This window comes from Eleutherodactylus coqui, chromosome 13, assembly GCF_035609145.1.
Source record: "Eleutherodactylus coqui strain aEleCoq1 chromosome 13, aEleCoq1.hap1, whole genome shotgun sequence".
Classification (NCBI taxonomy): Eukaryota; Metazoa; Chordata; class Amphibia; order Anura; family Eleutherodactylidae; genus Eleutherodactylus; species Eleutherodactylus coqui.
The window spans coordinates 122798345-122815689 of NC_089849.1; the positions used below are offsets into that span (position 1 = coordinate 122798345).

General features: G+C 48.8%; 1 protein-coding gene across 5 annotated transcripts in view; it reads left to right on the plus strand.

Annotated features, from left to right (window-relative positions):
• The window catches only part of LOC136588076 (zinc finger protein 84-like), a 130682-nt gene extending 128333 nt beyond the window's left edge, over positions 1 to 2349 (plus strand). For all 5 annotated transcript variants that reach the window (XM_066587002.1, XM_066587003.1, XM_066587007.1 and 2 more), the window contains one exon: positions 906 to 2349. In XM_066587002.1, coding sequence (XP_066443099.1) covers positions 906 to 2032 — 1127 coding nt within the window. In that variant the 3' untranslated portion in view covers positions 2033 to 2349. The remainder of the gene's footprint in view (positions 1 to 905) is intronic.
• Positions 2350 to 17345: the final 14996 nt, after the last annotated feature.

The following is a 17345-nucleotide window of genomic DNA, read 5'->3' on the forward strand; positions in this document are numbered from 1 at the left end:
GCTCTGGCTTTTTGGTGCGGAAGCATTCCAATACCAAAATCTGCATGTCTAGCGCCGATCTTCCCACTGATTTGTGGTGGGGTCACGATGGTGGCACCGCTCTTGAAAATCCACAGCGATTCCGCCATAAATTGCCATCAAAACCCGGATGTCGGGCTGCAGATTTTGGTACAGAATGCTTCAGAGCAACACCTGTAAAAATAACCTAAAACTGCGTAAACGGACATATTAAAGGCTTCGGGCACCTCTGGGGGCATTTAATTGAAATGTATTTCAGGCTAAAAAAAATTATTCTGGCGATACAATTTCATAAAATCTCGCATTGTTTGGCTTCTAAATGTCCGAGACCGGACTGTGGGGGGGAACAGTAAAGGTGACAAACATAGTAAAAGACAGGAAGGTATGCAGCAATAGTCCAAGGGCAATCCATCAGCTCACACATAGACGGAGCCGTCGGGGCGCAGGGATTCCCAGATCCTTGGTCACGGGGTAACACTTTATGGAGATTGTAGGTTTATATGAGCAGGATTGTCTTTGGGAACCCCTTATAGGTGTGAGCTGAGCTGATGGATTATTGCTGCATTCATTCATCTTCTGTCTTTTAAATGCTTTTATTATATTTATCATTCTAAATAAACAATGTTTCAATGATAAATCCGGTCTTGGAGAATTGTTTTTGGGTTTGTTAGATCGGTTGATGTGTGGGGCTGACATTTTTGGTGGGACGATAGTTGTCTTCATATGGGAGTCACATTGTTTGGCTTCTGCAGTCCATCAGTGAGAATGGCAGCTTAGTCTTCAGTCACTCCTTACCTCCTGTCCACAGTCTTCGGAAGGGGTTGTTTCTGTTGGGCACCTTCTTAACCGTAGTCATCCTTGTAAAACCCTTCACTTTTCCTCCTCAGCCCTTGAAGACAGCAGCCAGTTTTCGGGGATCCGTCGCCTTCCTCCCTCCGCCCTCAGCGTTGACCAGACTCTTCATCCCACTGCTGACTACAGCTCTGAAGTGCAACAATTTGCTCAAAATCCAGATCTACATTCTTTTCACTATAATTATGAACAGTATTTCCAAGAGCCGGGAGTTAAAGTCCAGCCCAAGGGGCGAAGTCACCCGCACGTTTGTACAGAATGCGGGAAGTGCTTCCCTCGGAATAACGATTTGGTAATGCACAAGCGGCTGCACCGCGGGAAGGTCCCTCTCGTCTGCTCCGTGTGCGGCAAATGCTTTCCCAGTAATTCTCACCTCTTAATACATCTGAGGATCCATGCGGGCGAGAAGCCCTTCAGCTGCTCAGAATGTGGCAAGAGCTTTAAGAGTAACTCTCATCTGGTGACTCACATAAGGATTCATCGGGGAGAAAAGCCTTTCGTCTGTCCGGAGTGCGGAAAAAGCTTTAACGACAAATCAAATTTCGGAAGGCACAAGCGAATTCACACAGGAGAGAAACCGTTTGCATGCAGTGAGTGTGGGAAGGGCTTCAATCGTAAAGCCAATCTACTAATTCACCAGAGAACCCACACAGGAGAGAAGCCCTTTGCTTGTTGCGATTGTGGGAAGCGTTACACCAGCAAAGCTGAACTGGTGCGACATAAGGTTTTCCACATGGAAGGGAAGCAGTTTTCATGTTTGGAGTGTGGTCAAAAATTTAACGAGAAATCCAGTCTTCTGATCCACCAGATGATCCACAAAGGAGAGAAACCGTTTTCCTGTGTGGATTGTGGGAAATGTTTCGCCAATAACTCCCAGCTGGTAACACACAAACGCATTCACAAAGGAGAGAAGCCATTTGTGTGTCTGGAATGTGGGAGAAGCTTTAATGACAAGTCGAATTTCATCAGACATAAGAAGATTCACACCGGGGAGAAGCCCTTTGCTTGCTTTGAGTGCGGCAAATTCTTTAACCGGAGGGCCAATCTCTTGTTACATCAGAGAACTCACACAGGAGAAAAGCCATTCACCTGCTCGCAGTGTGGGAAGTGTTTTACAAGTAATTCAGGTCTCCTCGTTCATCAAAGACTTCACTTCACTTAATTGTTGTTCAGGAACTTTGCATAAAAATTACAAAAATCTCAGGAGATTTGCCCGGTGCCCGGAGGAGACTAACCTGGCAAATGGAGCGTGGGAGGAACGGTTCATGCCCAGACTGAAAGGAAACTAAGTTGGAGGTGGAAGTGTCCGTTGTTCCACAATGACCTTCCAGTTACAGTGAAGTATGAAGGCCGCTTCCTCCCAGCATTGTGTCGGTGACCCTGGCGGGTTTAGAGGTGCTACTAGATACAATGGGACTTGGACGCAGCTAATTTCTTTTGGAAAAAAAAAAGTTAAAGGCGTACAAGTTTTCTGTGTTATATTGTGAATGTGTTATTTGCCCATTTCTGTGAGTTTACAGAGTTCTGAGTCGTCTCTTGTGCTTCCTGCTGTCTTCTCCCAGCGATCCTGCAAGAAATGAAGGTGGTTGTCTTGTGTGAGAAGGCCTTCCACTTTGGGGCACTACAGCAAACAGCAAAATCTACCAGGGATGCAACTAGCAGACATCAGATGAGCGGTCATTAGAGATGAGCGAGCATACTCGGTAAGACGATATACTCGAGAGAGAGCATCGCCTTTTTCGAGTACCTGCTGGCTCGTCCCTGAAGATACAGGGGGGCCGTGGGGTTCCGGGGCAGCGGGGAGGAGAGTGAGAGAGATCCCTCTCTCTCTCCCTCCCAATCCCCTCTGCAACCCCCATGCTTACCCCCGCCCCCCCCCCCCCCCCCCCCCCCCCGAATCTTCTGGGACGAGCCAGCAGGTACTCGAAAAAGGCGATGCTCTCTCGAGTATATCGCCTTACCGAGTATGCTTGTTCATCTCTAGCGGTCATCCACGCAAACCTTCATACACACATAGCAGATTTGCTGCAGGCATTTCCATATACCTGAATGGAGGTCTCTGCATTATTGCACATGGACGTCTGTAAGCCCCATTTAGATGGGGGCAGTTGGAGAATTTCCTGCACAGATCTGCTATGTGTGAACGTACCTCAATACGGACCGCATCATGATGGGGGGCTTGAGCAGGGGGTCTCCCTCTTTTAAAGTTCGCTTATTTGCAATTGGAGAGCATTACCTGCGATATACAACAGGCAATCCAGAATCTTAGTCTAGCAATGTTATAAACTCCCATGGTTTCCATTGTTCATAACCCCAGCAGATTGGAGTCTACGAATGAAGGTATGGCATATATACGACAAAGCCAGACATGGTGGTGCTGCTAACTGGCAATCAGGGACACGGTGGCCCATAATTGTCAGGTACCATCTGGAGGTTTAAAGTTCTGAATTAATAGTGTAAGATATCTGCCCCCCCCTAGAAGTACAGACAGTGTATACAGGCGCAACGAGTTACTGGAAGTGCTGGAGACATACCGAGGAGCTGCGGTAAAGAACAAAGCCTTGGCATGGACGCTCACCGTTACCTGTAGCACGGGGCCTTGGTATCCGCATAATATTGCATTCTCTGTGAGTAGTTGAATGAAGTCCACTGGCATCCTTGCGGCTTGTATCCCCGGCAGGTAGCGACATCCATCCAAAAGTGTTCCTGGAAGCCAATGAAGTCACAGTAGCTGCAAGAAGCAGAATGGAGCAAAACACTGCCAGAAAAACGCAGTATCATGTGCGTATAATCTTTGGTCAGCCCCATGATGGCGGTAAGTGTCCATGATAGATGAGATTATCCCTTACCTCCATACATGACAAACACTTACTGTAACCACCTGTTTTTGTATACACAGTTTGTATATCTAAGGGAGTGCAGATATCTTTCACATTACATTTGGTTACTTAGGGCCCCCTCACACCAGCGGATGCGTATTTGCGTGCGCCTAAGTGCTGCGTATTTTCAAAATGGATGCATTTTTTTTTGCATGCACAACTGCGTATTTTGCTGTACGTTTTGCGCCTGCACGGCATGTTCATTTGCATATGGCAAACAAATATGCAACTATTGAAATGGCTAATTAGTCTAATGAGTTCCAGATGTGACCTTTTTCCTGCGCAATAACTCAGTGTTTCACACATTCTCCCAGAGCATTTTGCACTTATCTGTGCCTCCCCGTTGACTTTTATGGGGACTTTCAGTGAAAATAGAGCATGCTGCATTTTTTTTTGTGAGACTGATATGAGCAGGTAAAAAATATGTCTGAATGAACCGATTGAAATCAATGGGTTCTACTCACTGTGTATTGCACATGCAAATACGCCCGTGTGAATCTGGCCTTGTATTTGGTGTTAGGGCAGCAGCATCTGCTATTAGCTTGACCCCATTATATCCAGCGAACACCAACGTAAGGGAATATTAGCTTTTTAGTTGTCAAGTTCTCCTGTGTTTCCTTGGGTTTCCTTCAGGTGAGTCAGTTTCACACTCCAAAAGCATTCTGGATACATTGCTAAAATGGCTTCAATGAAACTGGTGAGTTTTTTTTTGTGTCTGAGATTGGGAAATTGAATGATGAGCCCAGTGCCGTCTTGCCAGCATTATGGGCCCCCGGGCAAAACCGTGTACTGGGGCCCCTGTGACAACTACTCACAGGAATAAAAAAGGTAAATTGTCGATGAAATTAAATATATATTTATTTTATTGGCACTTCCAACAAAATCGGTGTTGAAACATTAAAAACTGCTGTGCAGCAGCAACTAATCAACATGATGAACACTTGAACAATCCACGAGGCTCGATAGAAGCCGTACAGATCAGATGTCACCGTGTGAAGGTACTACAAACTTCTGATTCTAACAAACATTTGTGGCATTTCTTTGCAGAGAATTGCTTGATGTCAGCGGTCTTCAGGATGTCATCCTCCATGCACATGAGTGAACGCCAATTCAGCGATGCCGCCCCATTGTGTCGCGAAGCTGATTTCTTAATAAATTTAAGTTTTGAAAAAGAGTGTTCCCCTGTGCGGTTGGTCACCATCAGGCACATCAACGCTCCGAGTGAAATTTCAACATTCGGGAATATTTTTGGAAATGATGTTTCTGCAGGGAGAGTCGTGCCATTTTCATCAGTAGCCATGCAGGGCTTGAGACGCTCACATTCATTTAAAAGGTCATCATAATCGAGGTCTTTGTGATGCTTACTAGCCAGATGGTCGCACTTTTTGTTTAGTGCATCAGAAGCAATGGCTTTCAATTCACTGAAGAAAGAACACCGATTTCCAGTCTGTCAGTCAGTAATAAGCTTCTGCACGTTTTCTCAGCTCAAAGATTAAAGTCTCCAGAATAGGGTGGAAAGTTTCTACTTTGAACTTTTTGCTTTTACTGTGAAGTAATTCCTCTCCTGGTGACCCATCGTATCTAGAGATGAGCGAGTATACTCGCTAAGGCACTACTCGCTCGAGTAATGTGCCTTAGCCGAGTATCTCCCTGCTCGTCCCTGAAGATTCGGGGGCCGGCAGGGGGCGGGGAGGAACGGAGGGGAGATCTCGCTCCCCCCTGCTCACCGCCGCAACTCACCTGTCAGCCACGGCGGCCCCCAAATCTTGAGGGACGAGCAGGGAGATACTCAGCTAAGGCACATTACTTGAGCGAGCAGTGCCTTAGCAAGTATACTCGCTCATCTCTAATCATATCTATTAAGATAATAACATAGTATGTTAGGCTGAATGAAGACAATGTCCATCTAGTTCAGCCTGTTTCCACCCCTGCCTCCCCTTGATCCAGAGGAAGGCAATAAAAACCCAATGAGGCAGAAGCCAATTAGCACATTTGGGGGAAAAAATAACGGTAGTCACAATAATCCCTAGATCAACGTTTGAAACTTCCTACCTGACTCTAAGACTTGGATTTAGAACCCCGCTGGTCACCCAACGTCTATATCCTGTAATATCATAGCGCTCTACAAAGACATCAAGTCCCTCTTAAACTCCTCTATGGATTTTGCCATCACCACATCCTCAGCCAGAGAGTTCCACAGTCTCACTGCTCTTACAGTAAAGAACCCCCATCTGTGTTCGTGATGAAACCTGCTTTCCTCTAGATGTAGCGGATGTCCTGTTCATATTCACTAAATTTATCTCTAGTTTCCTGAAGATAGATTTTTATAGCCTCAAGAAGATTTGTGGTAATGAGGATATTCGCATCCCTTGGCTGCAGGACCTTGCTTGTTTTGTTCATTCTTACTAGTTATTCCATAGAATTGTGAAAAAGATTGTCTCCAGGTTTTCCATTTCCTTGCTCAATCCTTCTGCCTCTCGCCTTGTATTCGCATCTTGTTCATTGTCAGCAGATCCAGAATCCAGCGCATGTTTTATTTCTCAAAATCCTCGTACAGAGCATGAACAGCATTACAATGTGATGACCACCATGTGTCAGATAGACGCTTGACCACAATGTATTCCATCGGTGAGTAGAAGCAGCAAAGAAAGAAGTACAGATGCGGAACAACAGTTTGTAGACAAGACTCTGCTGCTTTTATTCCAACCAAGTTCCGGCTGTGTCCAGCACAGGGGCGATAGATGGTGAACTCAATGGGTTGACGAATCCATGCTTGTAATCCAGTATATCGTCCAGACATATTTGAGGCACAGGACGGACCACGGCAGTTTGATAGTGGAATTATGTTCTCGTAAAGAAAATCCACAACAGCGCCTGTTAGAGTCTTCGCTTCATGAGAAAAGATGGGGATGAACATCAAGAGACGTTCCACAGGCTCACAGCCTTCACCGTATCGGCCAGTAGATGTCAGTTATCTGTGTGAGATGTCTGGAGTGGAATCTACACTTCCTGAACCTGTTGTCCCTTTACTTCAACACATTCTTCACAGATGCTTGCTGGTAAATATGACGTTCCCTTTTCCAGGATTTCCACACAGTTTGAGATGTTCTTCCAAGAAAGAGTCAAATTCACTCAACAGCTCTCATATGCCTGGATAGTTGCCATTTTTTTGGCTGACCCAATCAGCTGTTTTTCTGCACGAAATTGCAAACCTATGGAGGCAAGAAAGCGACTTACAGAAGCCGCACGAGTCAACACTTTATGCCAATATGCCTGCTCTGAGCGATGTTCAAGTAATACAGAATCTATACTTCCAGCTTCTTTATGCCATCATGCACTTTCGATGTTCTTCTCCATCTTCTACACTAACATTGCTGGGCTTCCCGTCATTGATCCCCAATGTAGTAAGTGGAGATAAGTGGGGGGGGGGGGGGAATAGAGCAGCCATTCACGTTTTACACACTCGCCATTACGCAGTATACGTTTGAACTCATCTTTGATAAATCCCTTGTCTTCATCCTCTCCCGCTGTTTCATCACTCTGCATGAGTCTGACAGGTTGCTATCATGATTCTGACATGAAGAGGGCCCACTACTAATCCAGTAGTCTACTGTGTTAGCATTATTAATGTTCCACAGCCCCAGATCTATCTGTTGGATTGGAAACTCCTTTACCGTTACAGATTTGGGTATTTCCTCTTGTGAAATGTCACAAGCAACAGGTAATGATACTATTGGTATTCTGTCTCTGAAACTGGATGATTGGTAACAGGAACGGCATTAGTGGCTGACGATGCTCCGGTGTTGAACCATGTAATTAATTTTGAAAGTTTCCCAATTTTTTCTCCTCCTCTGCAGCTCTTTTCCTCTTCTGTACTTCGCTCAAAACAGTTCTGCTGAAAGGGTTATTCACCTGGAAATATATATTCTATGGGGAGGCGGCGACATGGGACGACATTGAGAAACTCGGGAAGACGGGCAAGTTAGTAACCGGCGACCTAGACTGGAGAACCGGAAGTTTCTAGGGTTCATGTTCCTCTTGTACTGCAGATGTCTCTTTGTTGATGATCCCAGGCTACTTTACTCTAGAAAGTAATGAGATGATGTACTACGCTTCACAAGATGATCCACACATCTAATTGGCGGGAAATGTCTTTTCATTATAGGAATTATGGGTAATTTGAAAGTGAAACAGAAAGTAAAAAAATCTGGCATAGACAGATTGGAGCCAAGTTCATATCCCGCCACTCAACATTCTCATATATGATACAAGGTGCATTGAAATGTTAACATGCAAAGATTAGTATGGGGCCCCTATTCTTGTGGGACCCCCGGGAAAGTGCCCATCAGACCCATGCATTAAGATGGCGCTGGATGAGCCACATTGAGGAGAGCGAGTAACTACATTCTGTAGAGAGCCTATGGACAATACTGGCTCCACACATGTTAGTCGCTGACTAATGAATCTCACTGACTAATTTACTATAGTTGCTCCGCTTACCTTCCTTAAACACCAGAAAATACAAAATATACATCTATGCATTATATATATTCTGCCAAGAAAAGCGTCTTGCAGGTGACGGATGGAGTTTCTCGGACATAAATATGAACGTGCAACAAAGAGCAGGATTGTTTACATCACTATGGCTGCCATCCAACCCTCCACCTGTCTACCAAAAATCATTTTGAAGATCACGTTGGCCGACCTCTGTGAATTATGTGAAATGGCAAATCAAAAATAAATGTTTTTAGTAAATAGAGTGAGGTGATCACCCATCATACACTGCGGACATTGGCTGTTACTTACAGCTGACACCCAGCGGCAATAGCTCCGATGAGCCGTGTGGCTCATCGGAACTGTCTTAACCCTTTAAATGCCCAGAATGATGTTTGCAGGGAGCCATGCGGCTGTCATGGCAAAATGCCCATCAAGCCATCTCCGCAGGGTGGCTTGATAGACTGTCTGCCGGATTGCAGTATGATGTAATGCTATGGCATTACATCATACTGCAGGAGCGATCAAAGCATCGCTGGTTGTTGTCCCCTCTGGGGACTAAAAAAAGAAGTAAAAATAAGAACAATAAAGTTTTACTTTAAAAAAAAATTTTTAAAAAACTAAAAGTTTCAATCGCCCCTCTTTTGCCATATTTACAATAAAATAAATTTAAATTCTAAAACAAAAATACATATTTGGTATCGCTGCATCTGTAAAAGTCCGATCTATCAAAGTAACGCATTATTTACCCCGCCGGTGAACGTCATCAGAAGAAAAAAAAACGCCAGAAATGCACTTTTTAGTCACCGTGCCTCCAAGAAAAAATGCAATAAAAAGCGAGCGCAAACTACAGGACGTCCCACAAAAGAAATGATCCTCCGCACAACTGTGTCGACGGAAAAATAATAAAGTTATTGTTACCATGCAGCGCGGCACGGGGTCCCCCGTCAGAGGGGGGGTAATGTTACCATACAGCGCGGCACGGGGTCCCGTGGTCGGCGCGCGTCGCTCCGGCGTCGGCTCCGGCGGCCTGGAGCCCTGTGTCGGGGTTATCCCAGCGGCTTGGGGCGGCCGGTGGGCGGCGGCGTGGGCGTGCCCGCCTGTAGGGTGCCGCCTGCACTCCTCCGTTCTTCTTATACAGCAGTGGGTGGAGTTGCCTCCTACTCTCCGCCCCTGGGCGGAACCTGGTGGTTAAAAGACTGGCAGTGAATTGAGCTCACTGCCAGTTATTGGTTCTGCTTTCATCTAGTCAGTCTGTCTGCAGTTTTCCTCAGCCAGTCCCTAGTTGTCTGTCAGCTCCTTCTTGCTATCCTTTTCTCAGTCTGTTTCTGTTGGTTCTGCTAGCCTCTAGTCAGGTCTGTTTCAGTCTGCCCTAGTTGCTTGTCAGTATCCTTTCGTTTGCCTGTGAGCTCCACCTCCAGCCTTGATTTACCTAGTAAGTTTTGTTGGTCTGTTACACCTGCCTCTTCTGTCGGCACTCTGTCCCCTGTTAGTTAGTTCCATCGTGGTAGTCGCCAGGTCCCTAGCCAGTACAGGGACCGCCGCCCAGTTGTCCGCCTGGGGTTAGCCAGGGCCGAGGCAAGTAGGCAGGGACAGTGGGGTGCGGGAAGTTCAGGGCACCCCATCTGGCGCTCGGGGGGCAGAGTGCCGTAACATAACTGGCCCTTAAAATACTGTTTTTCTTTTCATGGCGGCGATCAGCGCCCTTGCAAACCAGCTGCAAGACCTGGTGCCAGTGATCAGGGATTTGTCAGCACGCATGGTGGCCCAGGAGCAGTGGGCGTTGTCGCAGGGGCAGAATGCCTTTACCAGTCCCGAACCCAAGTGCCCTCTTCCCGAGGTGTTCTCTGGGGAGAGGAACAAGTTTTTCGTTTTTCAACAGGCGTGTCGCCTGTTTTTTCGGATGCGTCGCCGTTCTTCCGGCTTGGAGGCCCAGAGGGTCGGGCTTATAATGTCCCTGCTGCAGGGCTCTGCCCAGACTTGAGCCTTTTCCATTCCCGAGGGTTCCCCCTCCCTGCAGTCGGTGGACTCCTTTTTTCAGGAACTCGGGGGTATCTTTGATGAACTGGACCGAGTGGGGTTGGCGGTTTCACGGTTGCTGGCGCTGCATCAGGGGTCGCTTTGTGTGGAGGATTATTGCTCCAATTTCAGACGCTATGCGGGTGACACTGCATGGAACGATAGTGCCCTGAAGGACGTTTTTCTGCAAGGTCTCTCGGACGCGGTCAAAGAACTGTTGATCTCCCATCCCGTTCCCGGGTCCTTAAAGGAGGCTATGGAGCTAGCGGTGAAGGCAGATAGGAGGCTCAGGGCTGGGAAGCAGGACAGGCAGACCAGTAGAGTCAGGGAGGTCGTTTGTCCTGTTCCCTCCTCTTCCGTACCAGTCTCTGTTCCCGAACCTATGGAACTGGACCCGCTGGACCCCAAGGAGCGACGCCGAGTTCGGTTATTGCATCATCTCTGCCTCTACTGCGGGAAAGCTGGACATCGGGTGATAACCTGCCCCCTGAGGCCTCAGCGTCCACAGTCTGAATCGGCAGAAAGACTCCAAGTCCTAGGTGATTGCAGGGAGGATCGCCTAGGACCACAGGTACGTCCTAGACTTCTGGTATCCTGCCAGGTTAGATTCCGGAACTTCTCCCACCCAGGGGAGGCGTTTATTGATTCCGGAGAAGCCGCTAACCTGATAAGCATGCGTCTCGTTGAGCCCCTGAGGGCTGAATTTGTGGCGCTGAAGACGCCAATTCGTTTTGCTAGCATTGATGCTACCCCTCTTGCTTCGGGCTTGGTACGATGGAGGACCCCAGTGTTACAACTCACGGTGGGGGGTCGCCACTCGGAAGGTCTATCATTCCTGGTGATGGAGAAAATGTCAGTAGACATGGTACTAGGGATGCCATGGCTGGCGTTGCACAACCCCCAATTTGATTGGACCACTGGGGAGCTAACCCAGTGGGGGCCGTCCTGCCATAGCCATCGTGCTCCCCTTCCTCCCTGCTCAGTCGATACCGCACTCAGGCCCCGAGGTCCGCCTGTCCTGCGGCTGATGTCGCCACCGATGCACTGCAGGGGGGATGCAAGAAAGTGGTGGGGTCTCATATGCAGTTGCGTAGTGGGGAGAGGCTGTCGGTATCTGAGCCGTACAGGGTGGGACAAAAGGGGTACCGGTCCTCTGGAAATCGCAAAAGGAGGGGTTGCAGGGGGTTCCATAAGTCTTTGTTGAAACCTGCTGTCCCTTTGGTGATCAGTCCTGGGTGGCCGCTCGGGAGGGCCACACTCTCGGGTTGGTACAGCGTGTTCACAGCCGCTTTCCGGATAAGCCTGGTCGAGTTTCCAGAGGCCCGGAGGTCCCCCGTCAGAGGGGGGGTAATGTTACCATGCAGCGCGGCACGGGGTCCCGTGGTCGGCTCCGGCGGCCTGGAGCCCTGTGTCGGGGTTATCCCAGCGGCCGGTGGGCGTGTCCGCCCGTAGGGTGCCGCCCGCACTCCTCCGTTCTTATACAGCAGTGGGTGGAGTTGCCTCCTCCCACTCTCCGCCCCTGGGCGGAACCTGGTGGTTAAAAGACTGGCAGTGAATTGAGCTCACTGCCAGTTATTGGTTCTGCTTTCATCTAGTCAGTCTGTCTGCAGTTTTCCTCAGCCAGTCCCTAGTTGTCTGTCAGCTCCTTCTTGCTATCCTTTTCTCAGTCTGTTTCTGTTGGTTCTGCTAGCCTCTAGTCAGGTCTGTTCCAGTCTGCCCTAGTTGCTTGTCAGTATCCTTTCGTTTGCCTGTGAGCACCACCTCCAGCCTTGATTTACCTAGTAAGTTTTGTTGATCTGTTACACCTGCCTCTTCTGTCGGCACTCTGTCCCCCGTTAGTTAGTTCCATCGTGGTAGTCGCCAGGTCCCTAGCCAGTACAGGGACCGCCGCCCAGTTGTCCGCCTGGGGTTAGCCAGGGCCGAGGCAAGTAGGCAGGGACAGTGGAATGCGGGAAGATCAGGGCACCCCACCTGGCGCTCGGGGGGCAGAGTGCCATAACAGTTATGGCATCAGAAGATAATTTTAAAAAATTAAATATCCTTGAAAAAAATACAAGTAGTACAGCAAAAAAAACTACTATTACTACGATACCAGTATCGTAGTAATCGCACTGACCTGTAGAATAAAGTTATGCGGTGATTTTTGTTGCAGTTTGTGCACCGTAGAAACAAGACGCACTGAAAGATGGCGGAATGTCTTTTTTTTTTCATTTTACTCCACTTAGAATTTTTTAAAAGTATTTCAGTACATTATATGGAGCATAAAATAGCACTGGTCCAACAAAAAACAAGCCCTCATACAGTGACGTCGATGGATAAAAAAAAGGAGTTACAATTTTTTATAAGGGAGGAGGAAAAAACAAAAATGTGTTTATGTCAGCAGCATAGCTCTTCAAACACCCAGCTGATCCTACAGCTGCCTTTTCTTGATACTCATCTCCATTCACCTGCATAGGTTGGCCTTATGTCCACGGGCGGATTCCTCAGCACTGCAGATCATCCGCATGGAAAACAATCCGCAACCCCAGCTCCCAGCCTTTTTTCCACCTCTCTAATTGTTTTTAACCTTCAAATCTGCTGTGCATCCGCAATTGTATTTGCGGATCACTGCGGATCGTCTGCACCCATTGGCTTCTGTTGAGCCTGTCCGCACAGAATCCACACTGAAATGGAACATGCTGTGAGGGTTTTTTTTCCTGCGCCAAATGGTCCACAAATCAAATCTGCATGCTTAAATTCAGTTGTGGATGCCAATGCTTCCCTATGGGCACTTTGAATTGTGGATCTTCCGTGCGGATGACCTATGAGGATTCCGCAAATCAAATCCGCCCGTGGACATTGGACCTTATTCCAGGATTTAGTTCCAGTTGCTGTCAATATGTCAAGTGGGAGGTCTCCTCCACTCACTGGCAGTTCTGACATGAGTTGATGCTGGAACCTGACATCACCCATTGACAGTGAGTGGGAAGGCACCACCCGCTTGACCCCTATATACACTATTTTGACCAATTCTTGGGAGGAGCACAGTGTTCCCCAGATGTATGACTTAGTACATCTCAGTCATACGTCTGTAGTATGTGTCCACCAGAAGACATGGGTTGGCTGGGCTGAGCTACTGGTATTGCCCAGGTCACACCCACAGTTGCCGATTCGCTCCTGCACACACACGTTCACAGATTTCCTACGTCCGAGCGAGCTCTGAGCTGAGCATCTTCCCCCAGGACCTGTATGATCTGCAGAGCATCCACCGTGGACAGGGCATCTGTGCAGCGGGGAGAGAAGAGGAGACTTACCGCCCAGAGGGGGGCACAGCATGCACGGTTAAGGCGGGGCACCAAGGGGGGCAGCAGAGATGTGTGAGCTGTCAGGGGGATGGCCCGGTATGCGGGGAGAGGAGACTTACCACCTGGAGAGGGGGGGTGCAGCATGGACGGTGAGAGTGGAGTACAGGGGGGGCAGTGGAGATGTGTGAGCTGTCAGGGGGATGGCCCAGTATGCAGGGAGAGGAGAGGAGACTACAGCTCAGAGGGCACTATTGTATTATGTCTCCCCCAAAATAATAGGTGGAGACCTTGAGTGACTGCTAAGGGCTAGGTAACGTCCCCAAAGGTCCTGATTGGCTGCAGCAAATTTCCACAGCAGGTCCTCCAGCAGCCGCTGCTGCTGTGGTGATGTGCGGCCGCCGGAGACACAGACATGTGAGCCAGAATCAGCTGCCATCTCCCAGCATCCGACCCCACTGCTGTAAGTGTTCAGAGCCAGTGCTGTCCTGCGGCCTCTCCCAGCTCCTGACCTCGCTGCTGTCATTTGAGCTGCCAGCTCCGCTGTCACAGTAGTCCCCAGCGGCATCGCATCTCCGCTAGCGGCCCCGCTGTCACAGTCCCCAGGGGAGGATTCTCATGTGTCCACGGACAGCCCAGTGCACAGTGTCACCGGCGGTCTTCCCCTTTGCATTCCTGGCTCCAGCCTGCAATGACTTCCCGCAGCATGCAAGCCGCTCCTCCGTCCGCCGCTGTCACCTATCCTCTGTGCCGATCAGATGTTGTGTTCATGCGGCTCCCGCTGTGCTTGCTCCTCTATACCACAAAAAGGTGTGTGTCAGGCCCCATGGAAGTGACAGTCATCGTCTCCATTCTCCACCATCAGGCATTGTTCTGCCGAATGGTGGAGAACCATCCTGCCTCTGAGTCCCCAACAGCTGCTTGGACCTGCCGTGAGAGGAGAAGGGAGACTGGAGTGCTGAGTGGCAGGACCTGAGTGGCCGAGTGCAGCCAATCAGTATCAGGGCGTCACCTGGCTGTCAAACAGCCTTAGCCTTGTTGACACCCATCACCTCCGGTGTCGACAAGATACAATAGTACTGCTCGGAGAGGGAGTGGCCCGGCACGGACGGTGAGGGTAGAGTACAGGGGGGGCAACAGAGATGTGGAGCTGTCAGCGGGATGGCCCGGTACGTTGAGAGAGGAGACTACAGCTCGGGGGGAGGGGGGGGCGGCATGAACAGTGAGAGCAGGTGAAAGGGGGGGAGTGGAGATGTGTGAGCTGTCAGGTGGATGACTGGTACATGTGTGTATGGGGAGACGTGTACGAGATGTGTGGGTGTGGGAATCTGTGGAGGTGTGAAAGCGGGAGCCAATTGGCAGCTGAGGATGTGACCTGGGTGTTAGCTGTATCTCAGCCCGGCCAACACATGTCTTCCAGTGGAGACACACTACATTAGTACTGTATGACTTTATTCCTGTGCAATTGGGAGTGGGACCTTCTGGAGGGCAAATTAGTGAACCCGATTTTAGCTCCCATGAACTTTTATAGGAGTTGTAATCGTCCATGCCAATACACAATGATATTTATGAAATCGTCCCGATAACGACACAAGTCGATTATTCTACTTACCGCCATCGCTGCGTGTCCTGTATTTTTGTGTTCCCCGGAATGCATCACCCATTGTATTCAATGGGACAGTAAAACACATTGCACGGCGTGTGAGCTGCAGGCAAGTGCGATGCGAGGTTTCCCATTGAAAACAATAGAAACACTTGCTGATCCTCTGACGTGGCTGAAAGCTGTGTGAGCATCGCTAATTTACCTGCATGGTGGGAGGTGCTTTTGACAGAAAAATGCCTCACATCCGCAGGTAACTCACACGCTGGCGAGTGCAATATTGGGCCGAGTTTCATGGCCCAACATAATGCTCGCCTGTGTGTAGGTAGCCTTACTGAGCAAATATTCACTTGTTTAAGTCCCATAACAAAAAAAGTTGTGTTTTTTAATTACCAGAAAAAATATTAAAAGTTTAAAAAACTTTTTTTTTACTTTTAACATAGAATAAAAAAATATATATATATTTGATATTGCCACGTCCGTGAAAGTCCATTTTATTAAACTAATGCATTATTTCTTCCACGCAGTGAACTCCATAGGCAGAAAAACACAAACACCAGAATTGCATGTTTTTGGTACGCATTATATGAGTTCTAATTAGAGATGAGCGAACGTGCTCGGCCACGCCCCTTTTTCGCCCGAATACCGCGATTTTCGAGTACTTCCGTACTCGGGCGAAAAAATTCGGGGGTCGCCGTGGCGGCGTGGGGGGTTGCAGCGGGGAGTGGGGGGGAGAGGGAGAGAGAGAGGGCTCCCCACTGCTACCCCCCCACGCCGCCACGCCTCTCCCCGCCCCCCGGCGCACCCGAGTACTTTTCACCCGAGTAGTGAAGTACTCGAAAATCGCGGTATTCGGGCGAAAAAGGGGCGTGGCCGAGCACGTTCGCTCATCTCTAGTTCTAATGTATTACTTGGAACACATCCATTTCTTCTCTCTTTTTTTGTAGTTTTACTATAATATTAATTTGCTTAAACCACATTTACATGATATTAGTAATAATTTCATTATTATCATTGCTTGTATTGCATTCACACTGGCGTTGGCATATTGTGCTCTTAGGCTGACTGTCCACGGACGAGTTGTGATTGCGGGATCCGTGGCGATAAATCACCCGCAGACCTCGCATGACATGCTTTTCATAGGCTAACTATGGAAAACGCAGCCTAACATCCACGATGGAGGGTCATAGCGATTCTCCACTCGCGGGACTCAAATCGCGGCATGCTGCGATACTCCGCGATGAGCCTATCTATTATCTATTCCCTGCGCAAGGTGAAGATTACATGGGGCGGAGGGGGGGCTGCCTTGGGTCTACAGCTTGCGCCGGCAATTTGCAAATGACATTTGGGGTAGGCCGCTCACACTTGTTTCACTTTGCCGGGGAACAGCTAGGAACCGCTGCATGCAGCTCCGCTCCAAAAAAGGCTTCCTTAGTAGGCTGCCAGGACCTGCAGCCCAGCCACCTGTTCAGCCAATCACATACAGGGGGCATCACCCCCCTGTCAAGCTTGGCTCCACCAGGACTTCCTGGAGGCGTCAAGATACAATAATACCATTTTTAAGCACATCTTTGGAGTGTAGAGTCTACTACACATCTAGATGGTTTTGTAATTGGGTGTTGTGTTGTTTCTTTACCGTAACCGGGGGACATACTCCCAGCATAGCCTTTTTGGGGGACATTACTGAAACCCATCTTTTCTATATATTGTGTGTTGGGGTGGTGTCCTATGTGTCTTGTTTTCGTCCAGTCTCCTAATTTTCGTTTTAAGGCATGAATGCAGTGATAAAGTTGAAGTCTAGCCAATTCCTCTGCCTCAGAGGAAATATCCGGACGTGAGCAGGGAGTATTCTGGCGCTGAATATGCGGCAGGACGGTGGATTCCATCCGGTGTGAAAGGTCCCTAAACAACTCTGAGCAGAGATATAACAGCCGGGAAAGCGTGGAGGTGCGCGGAGAGCTGCCAGTGGGAGGGCTCATTCACGCAGGCGTATGCAGCTTTCACTGCGAGCGTATGTGCCGATTCATCGTGTTGTTTTCGAATCCCGTAATTTTCGAGTGTCCTGCTCTTTTTTTTTTTACCGCGAGTAACGCACCTCATCACCCATCACAATGATGGGGTGCATTAAAAACCGCTGTCGGAGGCAGTGACCTGCATCCAAATATGGCAGCAAAACACCCTGATCGAAATTGCAGCGTTTTG